Source organism: Lepisma saccharinum, chromosome 10, assembly GCF_977018435.1.
Source record: "Lepisma saccharinum chromosome 10, izLepSacc3.1, whole genome shotgun sequence".
In the NCBI taxonomy this organism is placed as follows: Eukaryota; Metazoa; Arthropoda; class Insecta; order Zygentoma; family Lepismatidae; genus Lepisma; species Lepisma saccharinum.
In genome coordinates, this window is record NC_139238.1 from 73,791,777 (window position 1) to 73,817,628 (window position 25,852).

The window sequence follows — 25,852 nt, forward strand, 5'->3', positions numbered from 1 at the left end:
TAGTTGAACTAAGGGTTGTTACAGGTCCAGGTTAAATAAATTCAATTCCAGTCCAGGAGAGAAAATCAGCAAGCATAAATGGGCTCTGGACCGTAAAGAATCTTTTCATCTCTAAGGTATTTCAATTTGGTCCTCGAACTTTTTTTTCTGGACCAATTTAAATATGGTTCACGAACCCTTTTCCCGGATCAATTTAAATACGGTCCAGGAACCTTGTTTTCAATGAAACAATACGCAACTTGGACCGAAATGGAATTGAGAGAGAGAAAAAGGTTCCTGTTGTGAAACCCTATAGAACCCATTAGAATGTATGTGTTCCTGGTCCTTTAGCAACCCTGGTTGAACTCGAGTCTTTTTATGAATGAATCCTGTGAATCTCATTTATGAATGCATACCAGAGTTCATTAAAAAGCATGTTGTGTACACCTTTTTTTACCATTACCATTTTTTCTTTTGATCCAATTTCGAGCCCATACTTTTCTTTCTCTTCTAACCACCTTTAATTTTGGCAATTGTAAGGAAAGCAGCCACAACAACTATTCTCCTACGACTTTCTTTAAGTCGCTTCTCCACCTTTTTAGCTTGTCTGCTCTGTGCAATGCTGTGTGGAAACAATTATGGTAAGAGTTTTGGGTGAGACAAAACCTAGCAGATGAAAAAAGTACCACACCACTAGCGCAAATCCAAGCACAGAATCTAGCGTTGTGTGTTTTGATCATTACTTCATACACCTAGAAGTTCAACTTTTGCTCCAATACCTTATATATTGTAAAAGTCAGAACTGCTTTTCCCAATTTTTATTTGCACGAAGGCTGAATTTGTACATATAAAAACATATTATTTTTATTTTAAACAAGGAAAAGATGAGGGGCAAAAGAACAACATTGTACATGTAGCAATAAGTACTACATGCACAAAACCAAGAAAGCAGAGCTGCTCAATCAACAACTTGGGCCTTTCAACTGCACACTGAAATTCTTGTAAAATTAAACACACTCCTTCACAAATTTTCTTGTAAGTTATTGCTGGCTTCTCGTATGCATGAAACATCCGCCCTGCCAGTTTAAATATGACACTTGAGTTTCTCAATAAAACTTGCAATTTACGAATGAAACTTAATTGTTCACACTGTCTTTTATCACTGAAATTTCTTGTCTTAAACTGACTAGAGAAATTCAGACACTCAAAAGCCATTTCAGTCTGTTTTCAACATCTACAACAGAACTCTCCCCTTGGGGACTACCCTCTTCCTCCACAACAACGCCTGTTCCAGTCCCTCCAGTCTGGAAAGAAAAAGGATTTAAAATTATATTTGCACTGAACTGGGGATGTCATGATCCATGCAATCAGATATGTGGTATTCTGGATGGATCTTTGTTAAGCTTTGCCAGCTAATGATGCAACTGATGTCAAGGGGTTGGTTACTACTGTTGATACCTCATTCTGCTTAATATCAGCATGAAATGCAACTGTAAAGTTCACAAATTCTAACATCTAGTATTATAAAAGTGAAAATTTATTATAGAAATTCGAAGGAACCATAATTTTGCACAAGACTGAGAATCATAAGAACCGAATCCAGAAGTGGAAGTGAACTGCTTGTTCATTTTGCAACTTCTTCTCTTGCTGACTCCAAAATGCACGTAAATTCCAGATGATCTGCAAAATTCTCTGACAAGCCAAATTCCCTGGCATTTCCCTGTTTTTCAAGTTTTCCCCTCTTTTTCAAGTTTTCCAGACGAGTAGAAACCTTGACAATGCTAAGCCTAACCTTGTTAGATTGATGCAGTTGTAATGTAAAACATATCTATTAGAATTTATAAATATTATACTTTGCTTTGAATTGTTACAATTTTCAAGTGTCGGTTGGAGTTGGAGTTTTTGTCTTAAGTCCATTTAAGAGATAGGATAATCAGGGGAGCCCACAGGTAGGATTCATGACGTATCTGAATCTCTGGAATTATTTTTGGGGGACAAAATTTTATAGTTTAGCTACTAATTCTATATATTTTCACACAAAAATGGGGGGATAATTTCGTTTGATTGACCTGTTATTGATTTTTTGTTACTGTTATCACTTAGTTTTTCTACCTACCTGTGGCTGATCGCAGCTTTGAAGTGAAACACCACCTCTTATGCCTTTAGAATCTTTTTTTTAAGGATGGGGGGAGGGCAGAACGTGCTGTTCGCATTAATACAAGTTTAGTCAAGAATAAGGTTCAGTACACTAACAATGGCAGAGAGCCCGAGCAGTTTTGTACGTTTTCAACTGTAATGAAAGTTTTTGAATGTCATGCGCCTTTCGATTTTTGGCATCTCAGCCGGTGGTAAACAATGTCTGTGTTTTCTTTGTGGTAGTTCCCAGTCGGCTTGGAACTTCCAACATGTAAACTTCAGTTTTAGCGTTGGATGATCTCAGGCACGATTTGTTTCACTTGTATGTGTTCCTGTGCTGATTGGATAATTGTAAAATATTGTCAGTTGTCGTTGTCTAAAGCTTACGTATTTCGAAAATGTATTTTTTTAAAAATGAAATCAAATTATCGACATTCAAACAAAAGTCAATTACTGCATGTTTATCCAAACTATGTGTGTCTGTGTTTGTGTGTGTGTGTGTGGGGGGGGGGGTTATGAAGAACAATTCTTTTGGGGGGGATGCATCCATGGCCTTGGGAGGTTGGGCACCTCTGAACCTAATCACAACTAAACTACGTTTAAATTGAGATCTGAACCACTATGTGCTGGGGATGGCCAAATCTGGATAAAATTTTATCTATATTCAATAATTTTCTATCTGGATTTCAAAAATTCAGATATTGGATATTCTGATACCCAGATTATCTGGATATCTAGATTATCCACTGCATTTGAAACAGATATTGGATAATTTGAAATCCGGATATCTATTGTCTGGATTTTGTGGCTCAAATCTGGGATCCCTTGATTACAAGGTGAAGACGTTACTATTACTTTATCAGGGAGGCCCAGTATCAGGTGGAATCAGCAAGGATATGAAACTGGAATTGCTATCAGTAGAGCCCTAGCAGTAAACAAATATGGACATCCACAGGAATTCTACCATGAAATGGCAAGCAAGGTATTTTTTTTTCTCAGGCAGGGGAAATTAGACATTTTTCCCATAATAAACACTATTATGTTTACCTCAAAAAACACTGATTCAGTTTGAAGTTACCATGTTTCTGCAAAGATCTAGCAATATGAAATAAAATATGTATTTCCCATATTCGAACCTAGAACCTCTGGCTTCATAGTGTGCACTTTACCGCCCCACTCTTGTAATTACTATTATAAAAGCAAAACACTAGACGACTTTGAGTGCAGGAAAAAAAATAGCAAAAATTACCATACATCTATCAAATTATTTGTATTAACTCTAGATTACCCATGGAGTACGAGAAACTTACTTACTTGAGGGGGGAGGGGGTCTCACAGCCCACAATTTTGTAATCACTAAAATTTCAAGATACAATTTGGTTATTGAATCCCTGCTTCTTTTCTTGTTCATAGAGGTGCATTTATGTATTAATTATAATAATATAAAAATTACCGTCATTAATAAAAAACAATAACAAAAATATTGCATGAGCGTCACACATATTTTATTATTCATAATCTTCAGAAAAACCATATCAATTTTTCATCAATGCTTTTGTTGTTTATATAGGTGCAGTTGTGTATTAATTATAATACAAAAATGATTACCAATGCCAACCAATTGTACAGTTACAGGCACCAGTGTGATCAGGAATGCAAATTCAAAGGGGGTGCGAGATTGTGAATTTTGGCCCCAAACTTTGTTTTTTAATGTTTTTGTGAACAAAAGTAGTAATACAGAAACATTGAGAACGCCCTAGAAATGTTTCTTGTATGTACGCATTGCTTGCATTGTAGAATTATTTCTCTTGTAGTCTACGGTTATTACAAGCATAAAAACACAGTTTTTGTTGCGACCTTTCAGGAGAACACACGCTTTCTTCATCAGACATTTATTTTTAGTTTGATTAAAGATACAATTATAACAATGGTTAAAATTTTTTAACAAAAAAGAACCAGTTATACCGGGTTTTCGTAAATGATTGTCGGGGTTTCGTCATTGATGAAATCGATCTGGGTGAATGACACGCACGGTGAACACAAATGCACGATATTGTTGAGAAACTCAACAAGTTTTATACCTTATTTGTTTAATAGACCTCTGTTTCCTGAGTCTCCCGCTAAGCGGCAGTTTTCCAAAATGGCGGATATTACTAGTGAGAAGGCATTCTGTGTCCTTGAATATCACGCATTGAGGTCCATTACAGTTGTGCAATGACATTTTCGTGCACGGCAATTCGATTAGAATGTGGTATTCACAGTTTAAAGAAAAAGGTTACATTTGCAAAGGCAAATGCAGTGGTCCACCATTGGTGTCGGAACATGATGTGGAGCAATTTCGTAAAACCTATCTACGGAGCCTGAAGAAATTGATTCCTGCTGGATCTAAGGAACTAAACATTCTAAAGACAACATTATGGAGTGTTCTACGAATTTTTTTTATCATGGCCGCCTCGTTCCCCTGACCTTTCTCCTTGCAATTTTTTTCTCTGGGGATACCTAAAAGATACCGTTTACTATCCTCCATTAGACACTACCATTGAGAAACTGAAAACACTCGTAACGAAATTCCTTCAAACAGTGTTACACGTGATATGCTATCTCGAGTGTGGCAGGAAATGGACTATCACTTAGATATCTGCAGGATATTGCGAGGCGAGCACATGGAACATTTGTGACTTTGTCATAAAAACTTGGTGAGTTTTCTAACATTTTGCAAATAATTGCATGTATCTATCTTTATTAGGTAAAATACAGTGCTTGTTTGTAACCCCGACAATCATTTACGAAAACCCTGTCCAATGGATGTTGTCAATATAACTGATTTTTCTGGTTAAAAATTTTTAACCATTGTTCTGTATCTTTAATCAAACTAAAAATAAATTTCTGATGAAGGGAGCATGATTTCTCCTAAAACGTCACGGTGAAAAACTGTGTTTTATGCTTGTAATAACTGCAGACTACAAGAGAAATAATACTCCCTAGGAAAGTTTTTTTTTTTCATAAAAAACTTCACAGTTGAAAAATCAAAAAACAAGAGGTGGTGGGCCTGGCAGGCCTCCTTGGGTAAGCTAGGTTATTTAATAGGATGTCTGCCACTGGCAGAATTATTTTTTATTTCACAAAGCATGCTTTCTTGAAAATTACAACCATCTCAGTCAGTCTACAAGACTAAAGAAAAGACTCACCAGCACGTCTCAGAAGAAGAGTCCTCGCATTCTCCTCCCCATGCCTGGTCGGTCGTACAGGATGTTGAACTTGTTTACAAACTGGTTCATGTCATTGCAGCCTTTGGTCATGGTGCCCAGGTATGTCATCAGGCCAACATCGTTGCATTGCTGGGAAACAAAATAACAGCCATTGTACCTTACTGGGGAGCACAAGAATTGCCAAATATGCACCATATCAACACATTATCATTTAAATTTTCAAGAGTTGTTAACAATTTCTGGACAGGACTTAGACTTATTCAGGAGACTTGTTTTTTTTTTAAAAAAAAAAAAAATCATGGACAATATGTTGTTAAGTGTGTTATTATTTAACAATTGTTTTCTAAAATCTACAACACTTCCTCTTTCCACAGATATATAATATGCTACATTTTATATAAATTTTCTCACATTTATGAACTTTCTTGTAACAAGTTATTTAAAGTAAAAAATAAATATAACATTCCATAAAAAGTTACTGAAAATGTATTTTGAATAGGTAATACAAAATTAATTGATGAAAATAACATAAAAACTTTCTATTATGATCAAAATCATCACTAATTGTGAAATCTAAAGTAGAATCATCGTAAGAAATTTCCACAATGCCCATGTAAATTATTAAATACTATTCTGAAGAGTATAAACAAAAGTCCAACTTAATTCAACACAAATACAAGTAACAAGTAATGAAGAAAACATGACATCTACTGGTTGAAATTTGAAAGAGGTTATTAGAACACATGTGCACAAGAGACAAGGTCCTATTATAGCATATCATTTGTCTTACTGGACAGAATTGTACGACTATACTTCGCTCATCTGGAAAGGGCTGGGCATCATTATTACAGATTACTGAGATGAGGAATGATTGCCCCTTCCTAAATCATCGCCTTGTAATCAAGGGGTCCAGGTTCGATACCTGGTGGAGGCACATAGTGGTTCGGATCCCACTTTAATTGTAGGTCCAGTCCCGATTAGCCTATCTGTGCATAAAGTGGACTTAAAACACAAACTCAATCAATCAATATTTATTGAATTGATTGATTGAATGGTTTAAAGTTCACTTTATGCACAGAAAGGCTAATCGGGACTAGACCTACAATTTAAAGTGGGATTTGAACAATATTTATAATGACATGTTTATTAATCTCATTCAATGATACAGAAAACACATAAACAATAGAAAAAAATCATATAGTGTACTGTTATTTTTTAAAAAAAATAATGGAAATTTCCATAACTGAACTCAAAATATAAAGAAAATCTTCTAGAACTACATTTAAAATTTTCAAGCACCATGGCAACTGGGCATCCTGTATTTTTCTACCCCTGCCATCACATAAGAATTATACATTGATATTCATAAAAATATTAACACTAATGGCAGAATTTTGCACTAACTTATAGGTTATTTATAGATAATTGGATTTAACAATAAATAGATATATGCCTATACTGGCAGATACTTATTAATATGATCTGATCTCGCCTAAGATATAAATATAAAGTACTCACATTGTAAAAATCAGCACGGAACCTTGGATTATTTAAGACTGGCAACCGGTGGCTTAGACTATAAGCCTCTCGTAGTACCTCGTGATTCACAGAAAGCTCCCCATCCTGGACGGCCCTCACGTACTGCAAAACCAAACGAACTCTGCTGTGCAGCATCTTGATGGCACTGTGTTGAGCTTGCAAATGTTCGGCAACTAAAATGAATTGAAATAAATTGCCATTCAAAATCTCAGATCCTCCAAATGAAATTTTCCGAAGTTCTAAAATATTCATGGTGTACATATTAGCAGCCAGTAATATTCTTCGTATGTTTTGAAATTCAAAATTCTACTCATTCTAGGCAAATAAGAGAAAAAATATTCTGCTGTCACGTATATAATAAACAAATCTCACAAATTTACACTAGTGTAACCCTGAATTACATCATACATTTTTTTAAAAAAAATTCTACTCTTGTGCTCTTACCTTCCTACGTGGAACCTCTACACCCTGCGTCAGCAAAATGCAGGTAAAGTTCAAGTTGAAGTTTCCGCTAATTTCGACTTTAACAAAAGTTGGTTTTCGATGCATCGAGAGACTAGACACGTGTGTAAGATGTGCAGAATGTCAAAATGGTCGAGTGAGGAACACAATTGGAGACTGGCAATTATTGAAGGTTTTCGCACTGGAAAGTCGCCAACTGAAATCATAATGTTCTTTGGATACCTGAGATCGACTGTGTATGACATCGTGCACAAGTATACAGCCTCGGAGATGTCCATGAAAGGTTCTGCTAACCCGGTGAGAAAAATTCACTCCTTAGCACACATCATGCCGAGTCAATATCAAAATTTTGCAGATTAAATTGGACAACTCACACCAAATATGAGAGTTTTAAGTAACAGCTCAAAGCTCTTCCTTAAAGGGAAACATTACTGTTTATTTGTGGTCACATAAAATGGAAAAGGAAATAAATATTTTATTCAAGATATGCACTAGTATTATTTACTTCATATTAAATTGGTATCAATATATTTTATGTAACAGTAAGTATTTCTGTCAGTGGTGCGCCCAGGATTTTCAAAAGGGTGGGATTTTTGTAGCAGTCAGTTCTCATTTTGCCATCTTTTCTTGCCTTTGACGATTTTTTTTAGGAATACTTTGGACAATGGAGGGTTATGACCCCCCCCCCCCCCCGGGCTTGGGTACGCCACTGTTATTTGTGTATATGGATTTTGTTCAGTTTGTTTCTTAAGTCCATTTTATGCTCAGACTAATTGAGATAGGACCTACAGCTTAAGATTGGATTGAAATAACTGTGCAATGTTCTTCAAATGGAATTGAGCTTGAGACTCTTTGATTACAATCCAAGACGAAGGCCTGGTATCATGCATATTTTATTTACTAAATGTAAAAGTTGAACTGATGTTGATTTGTGTTACGTACATACTCAAAGTTCAGCTATAGAACTAACTGATAATGGGGTAAGGTAGGTAAAGTTCCCTGTGCATACAGCATGTTACGTACTCAATAGGACCAAGTAATGTAAATAGTTTGCCAAAGAAGAATAGAGATGGCAGCACCAGGCGTGCAAGGTTAAGAATTGGCATAATATATGTGAATAACTTTATAAATAAGAACAAAGCAAATTGGAAAGATGAAAAACAATAGAATATATTATAAGAAGACAAAGAATAAATATGAAAGACGTAAATTAATATATATATTTTATAAATCAAATCAGTGATCACATGTAAGTTAATATGAAAATTAAGGAAGTCAAAGCACTGATACAAGTTTGTGTCTTTGAACAGATATTGCATCTGTATGATTGATTTACCATTCCTATAGGGAAAATTTTGTTTACATCAGTGGCGAGCGCGTTCTGGTTGCGCAGTTTAACTGTAGCACCTACTTGGATGCGCGTGTAAATCGTTTGCACCAAGTATGCACTCTGTTGTACCTAGTTAGTGGTGGCGCGTTCCAATTGCAGCCCCAAGGGAGGATATTAGTATTATTCCCAAAGCTTAAAGGAAAAAGTTGGAAAAGGATAAAGGAATTCGAGAAGGAAGTCCAGATCCAGAACGTCCATTAAGAGGGAAGTCTAGATCCTCCATATTGAGAAGGAAGTCCAGATCCAGAACGTCCATTAAGGGAAGTCCAGATCCTACATATTGAGAAGGAAGTCCAGATCCAGACCGTCCATTGAGAAGGAAGTCCCGATCCAGACCATCCATTGAGAAGGAAGTCCCGATCCAGATCTGTCCATTAAGAAGGAAGTCAAGATCCAGACCATTGAGAAGGAAGTCAAGATCCAGACCATTGAGAAGGAAGTCCAGATAGAAGAATATACAAATAGAGAAAATAAAATAATACAAAGCATAGAAGAAAGTAGCTTATCATGTAAATTTTCTTACTCCATGTATCCTGTGTTTAAATAATATATTCGTTTAAACATCTCCATTGGAAGGCATCCTGTCTGGTTTCGTTGTCTACAAAGAACCCTACCCTGTAGATAAGCTAGCTGAGTTTTAAGATTAAGGTTTATGTACCTTTGCACCAAATGAAGGTAGCATAAATAAATGGCGACCAACTTTTGGGGCTAGAGAATTAGGAACCAGACAGTGAAGAGAGAAAGAATAATTGAAAATGGAGGAAAAGGATAAAGATGGAAATGAGAATGGAGAAGCTACAATGAAGGAAGACGGAGAAAAAAGGGAAACTTTCATTTGTTGCGGAGAGGAAGGAAACAAGTAAGAAATTATTTTCTGTGTCACATGTAAGGAAATGAAACATTGGACGTGCGAAGAAATAAGAAAGGAGAAATACATATCAATAAGTAAAAGGAAAGAAGATTATACATGTAAGGAATGCAAGAAGGAAAAGCTAAAAGAAAAGCAGAAGAAAACAGAAGAAATAAACTTGATGGAAATGTTCCAAAAGCTGTCAATGCAGATAAATGAAAATAACAGAGAATTGAAGGAGAAGATTGATGAAAGTAATAGAACAGTAGAAGAAAAGTTAGAAGAAAGTAATAGAAAGGTAGAAGAAAAGTTAGAAGAAAGTATTAGGAAGGCGGAAGAGAACAACAGAGAAGTAAAAGAAAAGTTAGAAGAAAATAACAAGGAAGTGAAAGAAAAGTTAGAAGAAAATAAGAAGGAAGAGAAAGAAAGGCTCGATGAAAATAGTAGAAAATTAGAAGCAGTAAGAAATGAAAGCAAGAAGATGTACGAGAAAATAACCGAGACATGTGAAGAAAATAGAAGATCATTGGAAAAGAAGATAGAAGAAACAACACTGCTAATTGAAAACAAAAGCGTGGATATAAATAGGACGATCGAGGAAGAAGTTTCAAAACTTAGAGAGGAGAATATACATAGAACCAACAGTATGGAAAGAAAAATTGTTGAAAATAAATCGCAAATAGAAGCAGTATCTTCTAGAGTAGATGCAAATGAAAGCAAGATAGAAGAAGCAAAGGTCCTAATGGAAGATAGAAGCTGGGAAACACGCAATAGAATGGAAAAGGAAGTTCTAAAACTGAGAGAAGTAAGTACGCAGGAACTGCAAGAAGTTCAAGATAAAACTAGCAGTATGGAGAAGGACATTGCGGAAAATCAAGATAAAATTAATGCAGCAGATAAGAAAGGAAAGGAATTAGACAGAAAATTAAATGGGGCAGTGTCAAAGATAGAGAAGACAGAAAAGAAAGTAGAAGAAGTGGAAAGAAAGTTAGGAAAGCTATTCATCAAAGAAGGAAACATAAATCCTAGGTTTCGAGAAAGTGAAGAAACGAAGGTTAAGAAAGAGCTGAGAGAAGAGAGTTCAAGCGATGAATCGACGACGAAGGAAGAAGAGAAGCGTAAGAGATATAGAATAACGGGAGGTCACAAGAAAAGGAAATGGAAAAATAGCGAAGATGGAAGTAATAATGAAAGGCTCTTAGACATATTGGAAAATGAATTCCCGAAAGACAAGAACTATAGGACCAGGATACCTAGGCCACAAGAATTGCAGCATCTTCCAAAATTCAATGGGAATATATCTGATAAATGTCCCAGAAAGTTTTTAAGGGAACTAACAACAAATGTCAGACTTATGATAATCCCCGAAGGAATGATTTTGAACGTCATAGAGACATGTTTTGAACAGTCGGCAGCAGGATGGTATCAACTAAATGAGCACAAATTTAGAAATTTTAAGGAGTTCAGCCGAAAATTCCTGAACTACTACTGCAGTGAAGACATAAAGGAAAGGCAGCTAGAAGCATTAAAAAGAAGATATGTAGATTGGTCAAAAGTCGACAGCCTGGAAGAACATACATGGGAGACTCTTAGAAGCTTCAAAAACCTAAAGGAAGGATGCAGTGAAGAGGAGCTGGTTAAACAAGTTGTCCAAACATTGCCATTAAGAATACAGAGAGCTATAGCAGCGGTTAAGATAAAAGCAGTTGATGATTTGATTGAATATCTAAGAACCGAAGATGTGCTAACAAAAACTCAGAATTCCTGGAACGATAAGGAAGGAAGATTCTATGGAAAGAGGCAACATTCAGAAGAAGAAGGGCGCTCAAAACCAAAGTTCCGGAGACAGGAATTTGATGTAAGAAGAATAGAAGTTAGAAACCAGAGACCAAGTGCAGAAAGAAGAGACGTAGGAAGAAACAATGGAAGATATGAAAGAAACATAGACTCTGTGGAAGAAAGAGAGAGAAACGATGATAGATATCGAGGAAATTGGAGAAACTTGAGAGGCCGAAATAATTTCCGAACATACGGAAGAGGAGGAAATCAGCGATGGAGGAACATATATGAACAGAACGAAAGAGAATACCGAGTAAGTGTGCCCAATGAAGAAATGGAAAGAAGAAATGCACTTTCGGATGTAGAAAAAGACGAAGCCATAGAATTAGCCAGAAATTATTGTAATAACGGAAGAAGATTACAAGACAGACTACGGGAAGACAATGGCCCAAGAAATGTAGACTTTAACGATGAGAGAAGGTTTCCGGATAGATTGGTGGAAGAAGATCGCCAAAACGCACAAGATATAATGGCAAATAGATGAAAATATAGTAATATAGTTAAACTGTAAATCGAAGTAAACTATATGTAAATATTTCTAAATAGGAGAAATTATAATTGATCAAATAATCTATATAGATAAAACAGAAATTTTGTTCGAAGAGGAAAGTATATGTTGAAAAGTTAAATAGAGCCCAAAAGATTATTCAGATAAGAGACTCACAAGCTCACTTGAAGACATCGGACAAGGATAAGAATAAAATTAGTCATCGCAGTAGAAAATGGAATTAATATAATAGGAACTGTTGATGGGGATATGAATCTCCAAGGAATAAGTTTCATTGACGACTCAACCTTACCAAAAAGCTGGATATGTAACGCCAATGGTTGAACAACGTTTGAGAAAAGTAGGCTGGACATGATCTACGTTAACGAATGAAAGGCGAGAAGACAATTAATGTAAATGAATATGCTAGGTGTTCCTATGAAAAAGCAATTGTGAAGCAGAAAAATGTGCATTAAAAATGAGAATCTTGTGTATAAGACGAAGAAGTTATGAGACATGTGAGTTATAGAAATGAATAGAGAAAATGAAACATAATTATAATGCATATGTCGATGATACATGAGATAAAGATGATGCACGCAAGAATGTCCCGAAAAAAGAGACAGAAGAAGCGAAAAATGTGCTATTTGAAACGTAGTAATTCATTTATGAAGAGCCTAGACCATCCATAATATATGTTTGTCATGTACAGAAAAAGACTGAAATCTTCCGACAAGAAAAGAGTTGAGTGTTACAGAAATTATAAAAATAGAGCATTTTAGGACAAACAAACATGCTAGTTCCTGAAAAGAAATCAATGAAACAGAAGCCAAACGAAGATGCTGCGAATGCTAAATATAGTTTGTGAAAAGGAGAGCGGTGATAGCGAGTTTCGTGAATCCAACATGAAAATTGATGAAGATTGAATAATAGATGAAGAAAAGAAGAAATTTAGGAAGAAGAAAAAATTTTCTATCTTCATATTTTTACGATGAAAATTTTTTATGGCCAACGGGGGGAATATTGTGTTACGTACTCAATAGGACCAAGTAATGTAAATAGTTTGCCAAAGAAGAATAGAGATGGCAGCACCAGGCATGCAAGGTTAAGAATTGGCATAATATATGTGAATAACTTTATAAATAAGAACAAAGCAAATTGGAAAGATGAAAAACAATAGAATATATTATAAGAAGACAAAGAATAAATATGAAAGAAGTAAATTAATATATATATTTTATAAATCAAATCAGTGATCACATGTAAGTTAATATGAAAATTAAGGAAGTCAAAGCACTGATACAAGTTTGTGTCTTTGAACAGATATTGCATCTGTATGATTGATTTACCATTCCTATAGGGAAAATTTTGTTTACATCAGTGGCGAGCGCGTTCTGGTTGCGCAGTTTAACTGTAGCACCTACTTGGATGCGCGTGTAAATCGTTTGCACCAAGTATACACTCTGTTGGACCTAGTTAGTGGTGGCGCGTTCCAATTGCAGCCCCAAGGGAGGATATTAGTATTATTCCCAAAGCTTAAAGGAAAAAGTTGGAAAAGGATAAAGGAATTCCAGAAGGAAGTCCAGATCCAGAACGTCCATTAAGAGGGAAGTCTAGATCCTCCATATTGAGAAGGAAGTCCAGATCCAGACCGTCCATTGAGAAGGAAGTCCCGATCCAGACCTGTCCATTAAGAAGGAAGTCAAGATCCAGATCTGTCCATTGAGAAGGAAGTCCAGATAGAAGAATATACTAATAGAGAAAATAAAATAATACAAAACATAGAAGAAAGTAGCTTATCATGTAAATATTCTTACTCCATGTATCCTGTGTTTAAATAATATATTCATTTAAACGTCTCCATTGGAAGGCATCCTGTCTGGTTTCGTTGTCTACAAAGAACCCTACCCTGTAGATAAGCTAGCTGAGTTTTAAGATTAAGGTTTATGTACCTTTGCACCAAATGAAGGTAGCAAGCACCATACCATGAAGGCAAATAATAGGGGATATGTCGAGGCATTCTTTATCTCAACCGTACATTACAGACAATGTGATCAGCACCATGCTCCAGTCACCTTAACCCACCAGGTATCCAATTCTTTGAGGTTGGGTGAACCTTAGAGCCATGTTAAGGCTCAGTGGACCTTTGGGCGTCACCAAGGCAGATTTTTTCAAATTTTATTTTACTTTCGAAAAACTGCTGCCATATTCCAAAATTTGAAAAATTAAAGCAGATTAGAATTCCTTACAGATCACTGATGTGCATTTTCATGTTGTTTCACTGTTATCTAGATATTCTCAATAGTTTCGTGATTATGTAAGTCTATTAAACTATTGATAATATCTTGATAACAGGGAAAGCAAACCATGCGAGAATTCACATCAATGATCTAGAAGGAATTCTAAGCTGATGTAATTTCTCAGATTTTGGAATATTGCAACAGTTTTTCAAAAGGAGAGGAAAATTTGAAAAAAATCTGCCATGGCAACAGCCAAGCAAACAAGACCTCTCACTTCAGATCACTCATCCCAGGAGTTGAACCTGGGATGGACTGATCCAATAGAAAATGACAGTGTACATGATTAAATACAAAAGTACTACCTAGAGAACTTTCACCAGCTTCATTGCTTGACATGCGAGCAACATGGTCCACTCCAATGCGCTCAGCCTCTTCTGTCGCCAAGGTGTAGTGCAATTCCACAAACAGCATGGTTGCCTGGCCTTCCACAAGATCTATCACTGATTCATACATGGTAACTGGCAGCTGTGAATTAAATGAACAAATGAATGTACACATTACTTCATACAAGAATCGTTCATTAAATAAGGAAACAAGACCTCCTGTCCACATAATAGTTCTTCTTACCTTATTTAATGAACAGCTCTAGATTTTTAAAGACTTGGTACGTAAAATAAAGTTGCCATTTCACATAATCAAGACTAGAAATACATCTACAAACACAAGTCACAAATGTAACGGGATATAGTAATCAACAAAAATTGTTAATTGCATAAGAATTTCAAATTTACCAAACAACTTCAAGATATCTTATCTAGCAATATTCTTCTATATGTCGGATAGATTGTTTTGCAAAGGACACTAACAAAGCAAACTGATTGAGAAAATTCTGTATTATTTTTCTGTTTTCTTTTCTTTTCCTTCCTCGATAAAATTAAAATCTAAACTGTGAAAATCTCGCCTCAGGGCATTTATCAATATGTATAAATTCAATGAGATTTGCATTAATAAAAGTTGCAAAAATTCAAGCATAATTCCCAGAACCAATAATTCACACACAATCCCCAGAATTTAAGGAATTCCCGGTCAGTAGCCAGCCTCAAAAAGTAATGATCTTGTTACTTTTCCAGGTGCAACCGATTGAGCGTTAAAGCTATTTTTTGCCATCATTTGACTATGATATTAACAAGAATGTAAAGGGAAAAAAAAAAACAAATATGTGGCAGGTCTTGCAAACAAAAATAATCCCACACCCTTAAAATTAATGGTGTGAGGGTAAATATCTTACCAAGTCAAATTAAACACATAACATTTTGGACACTAATTAAAGATGAGCTGTATACATGTACAGAGTCAAATAAGAACAAAATGCAGTAGTGTACTTTAATACATGTAAAGATTAAAGTTTTACTTCTGAAACTACAAGGAGTTTACTTAATGAACAAAACAATAACTAGAGGTATGCATATTTTTTTCGTTTTTTGACGAAAACACGAAATGTGAAATAACACATTGTAATGTTATTTTTTTTATGTTTCTGAAAGGTGTGAGGCGCATTTTCTTACCCTGTTTTGTCACGAAAGGATGCGAAATGAACTGCAAAATGCGAAAGAAACTCTTAAACACGAAATTCACCGTTTATATACTGACGTGACACTTTCTGAAGTCTGACGTATCCTGTGAGTTATGCAATCCACGGAAATTTATTAATATTCTGCTAATGATTTAATGTGCTATTAGAAGGAATATGTTTATTTTGTGTAATAGTGCACTTTTTAAATCAAATTTTAGATTTTATTCACATTTTTAAAACCAAAATGTCATTTTATATAAGGCTTTTTCCACTGCTATAACAGCAAAATTTCATTTTATTTACTGCTTTTGAACCTGAAATTGAGTCTGTTTTGTACCGAAATTTTGCTTTTTTATTTACCAAAAATATATGCCTCTAACAATAACATTTAACAAGTAAGTTTGGTAAATGATAATTTGTTTTTCTCAGTGTTTGTGAAATTTGCATCAGCATGTTTGAAGACATATTGTTTCTTTGGGATAATTGAGAAGATGACGATGAAGATAATTGAAAGTGAAAATGGCACACAAACAACAAGGCCAAGATAAGAATGCAATAAAATATATATGACCAGGCGTAGAAAAAACTAATTCAGATGCAAGCCCCTTTTATTCTGGAGCCAGGTGTTAATTTTTTTTAAATACGAGCTAAGAAAGCCATGAATTCAACTAAGATAAAACCAGCTACACATTTTGAAATACGACATTAAAACATTTAAATTAATAATTAATGCAAGATTGGATTAAAAGTAATTAATTCTTGTACTGGAGTGTTCTTCTTAAAGAAGGATCAACTGGTAACATCAAGAATAACTATGCAATACATTCTAATATGCGCATTATAATTCAGTTAGCAACAGTGAAAAAAATTATAATGGCATGTTTATTATTCTGATATAATGTTACAAATGATACAGAAAACAACACAAACATTAAAAAACACACACTGTACTCATTATTTAAAAAAAACAAAAGGTAATGGAAATTTATATAAGCAAACTCAAAATATTAAAATGTACATATTTTAGAACCGAATTTGAGAACTCAGGTGAAAGCTGAAAATTTTCAGGCAGGCACTGTGGAAACTGGGTGCCCTGTATTTTCCTACCCCTGTACATGACAGTTTCTCTAACCAGTAAACAATGGAAAATAAAATTATTCCCTGGCTGTATCTAGTTGCAACATGAATTTCAGCCTAAAAGCTCTTAAATTTGCTGCAGTTATCGTGGTCTCAAAATTGGTGACTAACCCCCACCCTATCTAAACCACACACTATATTGCACTTTTTTATTAAAAACTTTAAGCTCAAGTAATGTCCTAACGTAGCTGAGACTTGGTTTTCTTAATCTACGAAAATGTAACCTCAAATATTAGCATAACTTAAAGATCACACAAGGCATGTTAAATCAGTCTGTCATCAACCATCTTTAAACATGGTGACAATTTTTTTCTCAAATACAATATGACACCAATGCTTAAAGTTATCTTGTAACTCTTAAGAATTGCAACTCAAAAGCTTGACATTTATGCCAAAATGTATGTTTGGATTTTACCACAACTCCTCTGCTAAACTATGAAATATAACTTTTACTGCAAAGTTGCTAACAAATGAATTATCTACAATGACTGAGTTTAGTTCCTTATATGTACTCCAAAAATGCATTCTAGACAGTTTTGGAAAAAAAAATAGAGCATGGTATAGAACGTGCAACATCAAGATGACCACTTTTTTCATTCACCATCTTGAAACACATTGTCCGATTTCACTCACATGTAATACCATTGCAGCCCTGTCAAGTTTTCTAGTTGCAGAAACATGTTATCATAGATGACTTGTCCTTCTTTGCCCATCCACCTTACCCATGCTCCTCCTAAATTGTGCATTATGATTGAAGTCTGTCAAGAACGGTCAAAATATGAAAGTTTACGAATGCTCTACTTACATGGGTATAGAGTTCTTAACCACAACTCGTAACATTTATCCTACGTGGGCAAGCAACCCATTACGTTCAATCAATGCACTGCACTGGAGGGAGGGAGGGGGCACTGTCTCAGTGTATGGCATTGGAGAGAAAACAGAACATGAAAAACATTTGCACATGTATTAAATTTTGAGAAACTAAATTAAACATTTGAAAAGTGTGATTTAATTATACCATTATAACCTTATTGTACTTTAACGACATTTCAATAAAATGTACTCAATTCTTCTTTGTAATGTTTTATACATGCAAACATTTATTGTAACAGTTTATCGTCACAAGTGAAACTATGTGGCTTGCCCACACATGTAAGTGACTGATATCTAAAGTGCTACTGCATTTCAAAATTATATGCTTTGTTTGTTTAACTGTCCTGCATCAAGTGATGCAAACGTTTTATCTAAAAATTTCAGACCCTTTTGATTTTTTGTTTCTTGGATATATGTTCGTATTATTTCTTTTAAAAGTCCATTTCTAGCATGATTTGAGTAAATACCCTGATAAAAACCACTATGACTTGTAGTACCACATTAATTATTTTGAGAATTATAAGCTTGGCTGAGCCTTTATTTTACAAGTTTTCTCAAACTGTTGACAATTCTAAACCTCACAATTATTTCAAGCAATAATTTACACCCTTTTCTGAAAAAAAAAACACTTTTTGACTGTTTTTTTTTCCCCTGAAAAATCATGCATGGGGAAAACTGGGCTGGGCGAACCCTGATTGATACCGATACTTGAAAATTACAATAATTAAAATTTGTTCGAAATATTGATCAATATTGGTGTGTAAATATTCTTCTCCAATTATATGCATCAATTTACCAAGAAATTTGCTTTAGAATATTCAAGAATTACATCATAATATTAAAATAGATATCATGCAATTGCAAAATATAGTTTTTTTGTGCAAAATTGGTGTAAAATAAATAGAAAGTTTGAATTTTGCATAATTTCCAGGATAATGAAACTCCTCGAAAGTATCACCTTGCAAATTGGGGACACTGTGATATTCAAATATGCGGGAAAAGTATCGGCTGGTATCGGTAGATGAATTCCAACCAATATGTTCTGATACTGATACATTGACATTGGTACTGGCTCATCCCTACAAATAATAAATACAAACAACAATGACATCACCTGCATTCTTGAGATTAGGAGAACTAATGACCTATGCAAATTCATAGCTCAAACATGATGCAAGGATGCAGTAAAAAACACTGAAGAAGTTGATCTTCTAGTCCTTATTAAATTCTTCACATTGTTCCACAACTAACTCTGATAATAACATGATAATTATATTTAAATGATATCAATACACATTTTATCTCATTTGTGGAGTTCTACTTTTTTCTGCCTTTCTACGTTGACTGCAATAAGCATATTTTGTGTTTTTTACGGAATTATTGATTTATTTTGTCGATGATTTTCTGGTATTTTAATGTGCATAGGTGTGTCAACACCCACCCATCTGTTTTAGAAATTGATATTGTTGATTTCAAGTTGCAAATAAGCAAAAACTTTGTTATCTTTATTGTTAATAACAAAAATAAAGTTAATTTAGTTAGTATTCGAACAGAATAACAAAAGAAAAATGAATTAGATTGAATGAATTAGGCCTACGTGAAAAATATAAAACCAGGTTACATTTTCATATCCTACCACTTAATCCAAAGAAGAAATGTTTCCACAAATTTCAAAATTCCAACACAACATAAACATTATGAGTAAAATTTCCCCATAACTTTTAAAACCTTTTCTTGAACAAGATACGTAAAAGTTAACAACAAAATACAATAACTGTGATTTTCACTACACTAACTGCATAAAATGTAAAAAAAAAAAATAATGGAAAAGAGTTGTGCTGGATAATCACTTATCTGGTGCATCAAGTATTAAAGGCTCTGTATTTCAAGTAAAATTTGTGTATTTACATTATAATGTTGACTATTGTATAACAACATCTATAACAATGTTAATAATAATTATTGAAGTTATTATCTGTACTATTCAACTTTTATCAATGGCCTGACTTCCCTGAAAAAAATTCTGACGATGTCCATGTCATTACCCATTAAAATACTAGCCCTACTTATATATTGTACATTTCCCACACTTTAAGGCGGAGAGGGACAACTTCCCCTAGGTCCTTCTCTCTTTGGCAGCTGCTGATCACTGTTGCCAGCTTCGCTCTTTTGGAGCCAGATCTGGTTCTTTCATGCACTCATTTGGCTGTGAACTATGTTACCCACCCCCTGCCCCACTATGATGCCATCACTGGCTCCGGCTTACATAGGCAACTTCTGTCATAAGTATACATTTTGCACGTGATGTGATATTGTTATACTCTTACATCCCCAGCTACTTTTTTTATAGCTCCTTGGCTGACGTGAAGAGGACGTAATATTATTATCCGGGAAAACTTTATTTTCGATTTCATACGACCATCGGTGGATTATTGAGATGGGTGATGCCGCCGGATCTAGACGGTGAAAACTAAGAACAAATTGCCATCTCTTTAAAGTTAATGGTAATATGTGCATCAGGTTTGGCAGCACTGGCAGGATGACCGTACGAGGCAAGGAGAAATACATTGCTCTTATGGAAGTATTATTTTATTCGTTCTCTTGGGAATATCAAACTTCCGATGGCATAGAAAAATATATCAACGAAAAAAGGACAGACTGAAGTAGTAATTGACAGGCGGAAATGTCAAAACTTCCATTTGATTAGCCATAACTTGAAGTTGTTCCCCCATAAGGAATACATGGGTTTCTGAAAATTCTCATTCATCATATTTTTCAAACATCATATCTAGCTTAAGAATCAACTTTAGAAAACACTTTCACTTGCAACATGGGGAGAAATTCATACTCTATTGAACACCAGCTTTTTCTCCCAGTAGCATTGCCCATTCGGATGATATTGAAATAAATGCACAACTGGTGAGAAATTGTCCCTCATTCCCTTAAATCCATTTGTTCAGTCATTTTTAAGGTTTTCAACTTCCAACAAATGTCTGAGAAACTGAATCAAAACATTGAGACTCCGGGACAAGAAACATTATTTTACAATTTTTCTTACTGATATAGAAACAAACAACAGTCACAATATGCATGCAACAATGTAAATGAAAATGCCAAAACTTACATCTGTGTGTCTAGCCTGGGGGTTCAACTTCAGGAACATCGGACTCTCGTTGATTTCACATATCTGCTTATGGATCTTGATGTCTAGTTCGTCAGGGCCTTCTCCTGTTGTGTACCACCCAAGGAAATCCATGTCACTGAAAACCTGTTTAACTATAAAAGCAGACCTTTATTGAAATTTACTGCTGCTTTAATATTGGTAAAACAACATATCAACAATGAGTGATAGTTTTCATTTTGGTACTTTTACACATATTTTAATAAAAAGCAGGGTGAATAAAAATCACCATTTTTATTCTAAAAAAATGGCCCTATATAATTTTTGAATTTTTATTAAAGCAAATAAAAAAATCATGTAAATATACATTTTTCTGTGTTCTTCTTAAAGGTTCGCATAACTACTTTTTATAGAAGCAAAATAATATGGAAGCATGGTCCATTCTCCCCCTCTCCTACTCTCGGGGGTACAGGAGTAGCGGGTCTGCGCAGGTTGTTTTGCTCATGGTTCCACTATAGTCTTGGTTCAGACCCACCCCTGAACGGCTTATACTAAGTACTAAAATTTGTTGTATAATCGAGGGTTATTTATTTCTGCCAAACTTATTAGAAAGCAAGGATTAGATCATATGGCATTGAATGACAGTGCCAAGCCAGATCTAAGCACACTACTACTTAAAAATATGCATAAAATATTAATCAGGAACTTTACTTTTCATCAACTGGATTTAACATCCTTTTTTGTTATTCAATAAATATTAAATTCTTTATCTTTTTGACATAGATTCCTTGCCAGGGAAATTGTTTTACACAAATTTTACTGACCTAAACCATTGAAAGCTAACGCATCGTATGGCAGTCTACGCACATGCAGCAGTTTTCTTGTTTCACCCCCTTCCACTAAAACCTTCCGCCTCCGGTTCAGTCTACCTTCATTTGGATCAGAGAGACCGACAGGGAAGCATCGGTGTCCTTTTACAAGCGTTCCTCCAGTGTGTTTTTAATGGTTTTAAATTTTGCATTGTCTGGCAGACGAAACATTAGTGCCTACGTACACCAACACTTCCACAACAACTTCGTAGATTTTGCTACCATCCTGAATGTGGAAATGTAATAAACTAATGCAGATGCTCAAACACAACAAGTAAGGAAAAATCTGTGCATTCTAACTCTCATGCAAGAGGAGGATGACCAGGTTCTTCTGCTGCCATTGCCCCAAAGCCATGTGTGGTGAACACCAGTCAAAGTGTTGTTTTGAGTGAACACAAGACTTATAAAAATGTAATTTTGCACTCCTGCCATGCTATTCATGTATTTTTTAAGTAAATACTAACTTTTGTAGTAAATAAAATAGTTTTTGCAAAATTTAGGTTGTTTTAATTCTGAAGAAATCAGTAGTCCAACAGACAAATGGTTAGCTTTAATGTTTGGCACAGGACACGTTAGCTTTCTAGGGTTAATTACACATAAGCTAATAATGAATGCATGGTTTTGTACCATCTTTCTACCTACTCATGTAATAATAATAATACAATATTAATTTACATATTGTGAATAGACTTATACATTTTATTAAAGTATAAATTTTAACACATATTACAGTAAAACCTGTCTATCCCGTAACATCATGGTTCTGAGTAAAATTTCTTGTCTTAACAGTTTTCCATCTTAAACAGGGTTGACTTTAAATACAGTAGAGCGCTGCAGGAAATAATGGAAAGACAGATTTACATTTCACATTACTTATAATGTAGAGTACTAATGCATGTACGTACATGAATAAAAATGTGATACAGTCGCAATAACCATAGCAGAGATTACAATTATGTAACTACACAACATGTTCGTACACTTTTTACAGTATTGTAAGAACGTACAGTTGCACTTATGTAATTTTCGAACCCGGGACCCCTGGCGTTGTAGCGCGATCTGCATAGAGAGAAAGAGAGAGATTGAAAGATGGAAAAACAGGTGAAGAAAGATTGAGATAAAAGTGAAGAAAAAAGAAACAAACAAAGAGATAACAAGAAAAATAGAGAGATGACGAAAGAACAGAGGAGAAATAGACAAAGAAAGGTGGAGAAAGAGGGTAAGAAATGAAAGAAAGAAACTGAATCGTAACAGCTATGAGTATTCTTTCATGTCAACAATGTTACCGAAAGCGAGTGTCAACAGAGGTGTGTTCCACTTACAGTATTGCATTGTTTTCTTGCGACCGAAAAAAATAAAGGAAGAAATTTTCGTCTTACTGAGAATAAAAACATCTCGTTGGTCTTTAAATGGTGTTCCGTTTCCACGTTAAGGAGGTTTCCACCTTAAGCAGGTCATTTTCAGGTAAAAATCGGTCCGTTCTGGGGACTTTTTTTTCGTATTTACAGGTTTCCTTCTTATAGAGGTTCCGGGATATGCAGTTTTTACTGTTTTATCATTTCTGAGTTATTTGGTTTGCCCCACCTGAAATAAATTCTAGATATAGGCCTGATTTCAGGAATATAGCACCATTACTTTAAAAAAAAAAATGAGGCTCAAAGATCATCTCTGGTTTTCAAGGAATGACATGCTAAATGTCACCACAAATGGTGGACCAACCTGTGGACAACCAGCAATCTAAATATTAATAGTAAAACCAAGGGGCTTAAAAACCCTCCCCATACCCCTTAGTATTGCAACTGGTTTAAAATATAGTCTCATTTTAAAAATTACATACTTACACTGTTCCTCTTTTGTATTGTAGTAATCTCGATCTATGATGATCTCACCATCAATAACATTGTACACAAGCTCAAATGAATTCATTATTTCGATGTTCCGGCCTTTCTGCTTTCCAATAACGGCACCAATTACTACAAAGGATAATGAACATGTTAACATTTCTATATAAAAAAAGCAAGCAAAATCTCAGCATTGCTTAAGAAGCTAAGTCAGGCTAAAAATGTAATGCTCTTTGCAATTTTCTGGATATTAATCACACAAAAAGAGTTTCATACAAGAGAATTTGGGAACGAGTTTACAATACCGGACCACTCTCCAATTTCTATGAAATTTCGCCTACTCACTAATTGTGAACTCCTAATCACGAATCTGCATGTAATAATTGGCGGTCAAGTATGGAAATCGAGAAAAAAATGAAATAAACTATGTTTTCTTAACGTAACGTAACCCTACCATAAGAACAATAGCTCCACGGAAGACGCCATTTTCCCAACATGAAGAAATCAACAGGCAAGATAAGGTATAGTTCTCTTAGCTAAAATATTCATTTTTCTTTGTATTTATGCTAATGGAACCTAACCTAACAGGCCTAACCTAACCTCGTAGGCATTCCTCGTCTTACGTCAGCAAGATTGTTGTGCATAAAGGAAGACCATTAACGAATTGCGAAAGAAAGATGGTTCCGAATTGCTGTCTATGGACAATCACCGTGGTAAATCGCAAGGTTATTTTACAAGTTGTACACGTAAATGTACAGTTTTAACAAGTGACCGCCAAATATGAACTACAGATACGTCATCAGGACATCGAAATTAGTAAGTAGGCGAAATTTTATAGAAATTGGAGAGTGGTCCGGTATTGTAAACTCATGCCAGAATTTGTTATGTGGTCACATGGAAGATCCAGTTATGAGAAAGATTATCTCTACTGTGGCAGAAAAAAGATTTATTATGCAAAAACTTAAACAATGAAATGCAAGCTCAACCATGACATTAATCCCACTTTCTGACATTGAGCTACAAAGACAACCTGATTTTTTTGGTCCATTGTTTTACCTGTGTTAAAATTGTCTAGTCAATGATCTGATACTGCAACAGAATCCATTGCTTTTAGTGTTGCAAAATAAAAATACTATCTACACATGTCATTAGATGATACCTTGCTTAGCAGTCCCCTCTTGAGCTCTAATTCTAGTCCAGTGTTCCGATATATTCATGATGACCAGGGGATGCAAAGAAACTGACACGCTCCCTACAGTTCCTGATGAAGCCATCACATTTTTACCAGCTTCATCAACCTCCATTTTGGCGTGCTGGGGACTACTCATGTATATTTAGTGTTGCTGCAATGAAAAATGGAAATGACACTAATTATTGGTATAGAAATCAAGCTGCAATGAAATGTACAAGAAAAATGGCCTTTACCGATTTAGCACAGTACCAGTAGTGTGTGCAAACAAAACGAATTGTCCTTACTTAATCGCAGTCATGAATTAGATTTATTCCTCTGTATTCTAATTTCTAATAAATGCATGTGTATATTTGTGTGACATCCTCTGCGTTTACATGAGCAGCGTTAAATTAGTAAAAAAGAAGTAAACATACAATTTTTCGAAGCCCCGGAAAAATGAAAACTTGCTTTCTCAAGTCACAGTTGTTACGTGAAGCACAATTACAATTTCGCATAGAATAATAATTTACTTTATATACTGAAACGTACTAAAATAACCGGTGAAGGTATATTGCTGGATGATATATTTCTTTTCTGTTGTCAAAGCACAGAAGAACATTTAATCTGTGGCACAGATTACCTGCGTCATGCGTGGATTACTAGCGAATTTACTTGTAATTTATACAACGTGATTGATATTTATTTACACACCTGTGATTTTGATGATTTATATACGTATATATATAGAAAAGTACTTCCAGCTAAAATAGGGTTGCTATCGTCCCGGATTTTCCGGACCGGTTCCGAAGTGACATAATTTGTCCCGGCTTCCCGAAAAGTGATTTTCTTAAAATTGTATGAGTTACAAAAACGTGTATTCTAAAATTAGGCTACAAGGCTGTATTTTCATTTTCCTCAGTGAACTTGAAAATTAATCCTGAAATACCTTAACATATTTGGAACCCTACGGCAGGTTCAGTGTATAGTCTATAATAATTATGGTACTACCATGTAGGGCCCTTGCCCCCTCCCCCCCCCCACGGAGAAGGGAGAACATAGCATAGAGTACTAACCCCTCACATTTAAGTCAATGACAAAGTGTGGGTAGGTGGGGGAGGGAGCGGGCTATCTTATAC

The 25,852-nt window shown here is 35.0% G+C and overlaps 1 protein-coding gene across 2 annotated transcripts; it reads right to left on the reverse strand.

The window, feature by feature from the left end:
* Nucleotides 1–782: 782 nt before the first annotated feature.
* Nucleotides 783–25,361, reverse strand: CSN6 (COP9 signalosome subunit 6). Of its 2 annotated transcripts, none has more exons than XM_083130498.1 (8): nucleotides 25,266–25,361; nucleotides 24,705–24,888; nucleotides 23,546–23,677; nucleotides 20,839–20,990; nucleotides 14,494–14,656; nucleotides 6,843–7,036; nucleotides 5,304–5,453; nucleotides 783–1,283 (listed from the first exon to the last, which is right to left on the reverse strand). In XM_083130498.1, exons 2-7 carry the CDS (start codon nucleotides 24,871–24,873, stop codon nucleotides 5,313–5,315), a joined length of 951 nt encoding a protein of 316 aa, XP_082986624.1. In that variant the 5' UTR covers nucleotides 24,874–24,888; nucleotides 25,266–25,361; the 3' UTR covers nucleotides 783–1,283; nucleotides 5,304–5,312. The 2 variants fall into 2 exon arrangements, with proteins under 2 accessions (XP_082986624.1, XP_082986625.1); XM_083130499.1 differs by lacking the exon at nucleotides 25,266–25,361 and adding an exon at nucleotides 25,151–25,169.
* Nucleotides 25,362–25,852: the final 491 nt, after the last annotated feature.

Excerpts from the sequence above, each read along its gene's own strand:
- CSN6 (XM_083130498.1), bottom strand. The coding sequence starts at position 24,873 with ATGAGTAGTCCCCAGCACGCCAAAATGGAGGTTGATGAAGCTGGTAAA. Across the intron at positions 23,678-24,704 it reads AGAGGGGACTGCTAAGCAAG|TAATTGGTGCCGTTATTGGA; the intron begins GTATCATCTAAT and ends TATCCTTTGTAG. Across the intron at positions 5,454-6,842 it reads TCCGTGCTGATTTTTACAAT|CAATGCAACGATGTTGGCCT; the intron begins GTGAGTACTTTA and ends TTTGTTTCCCAG.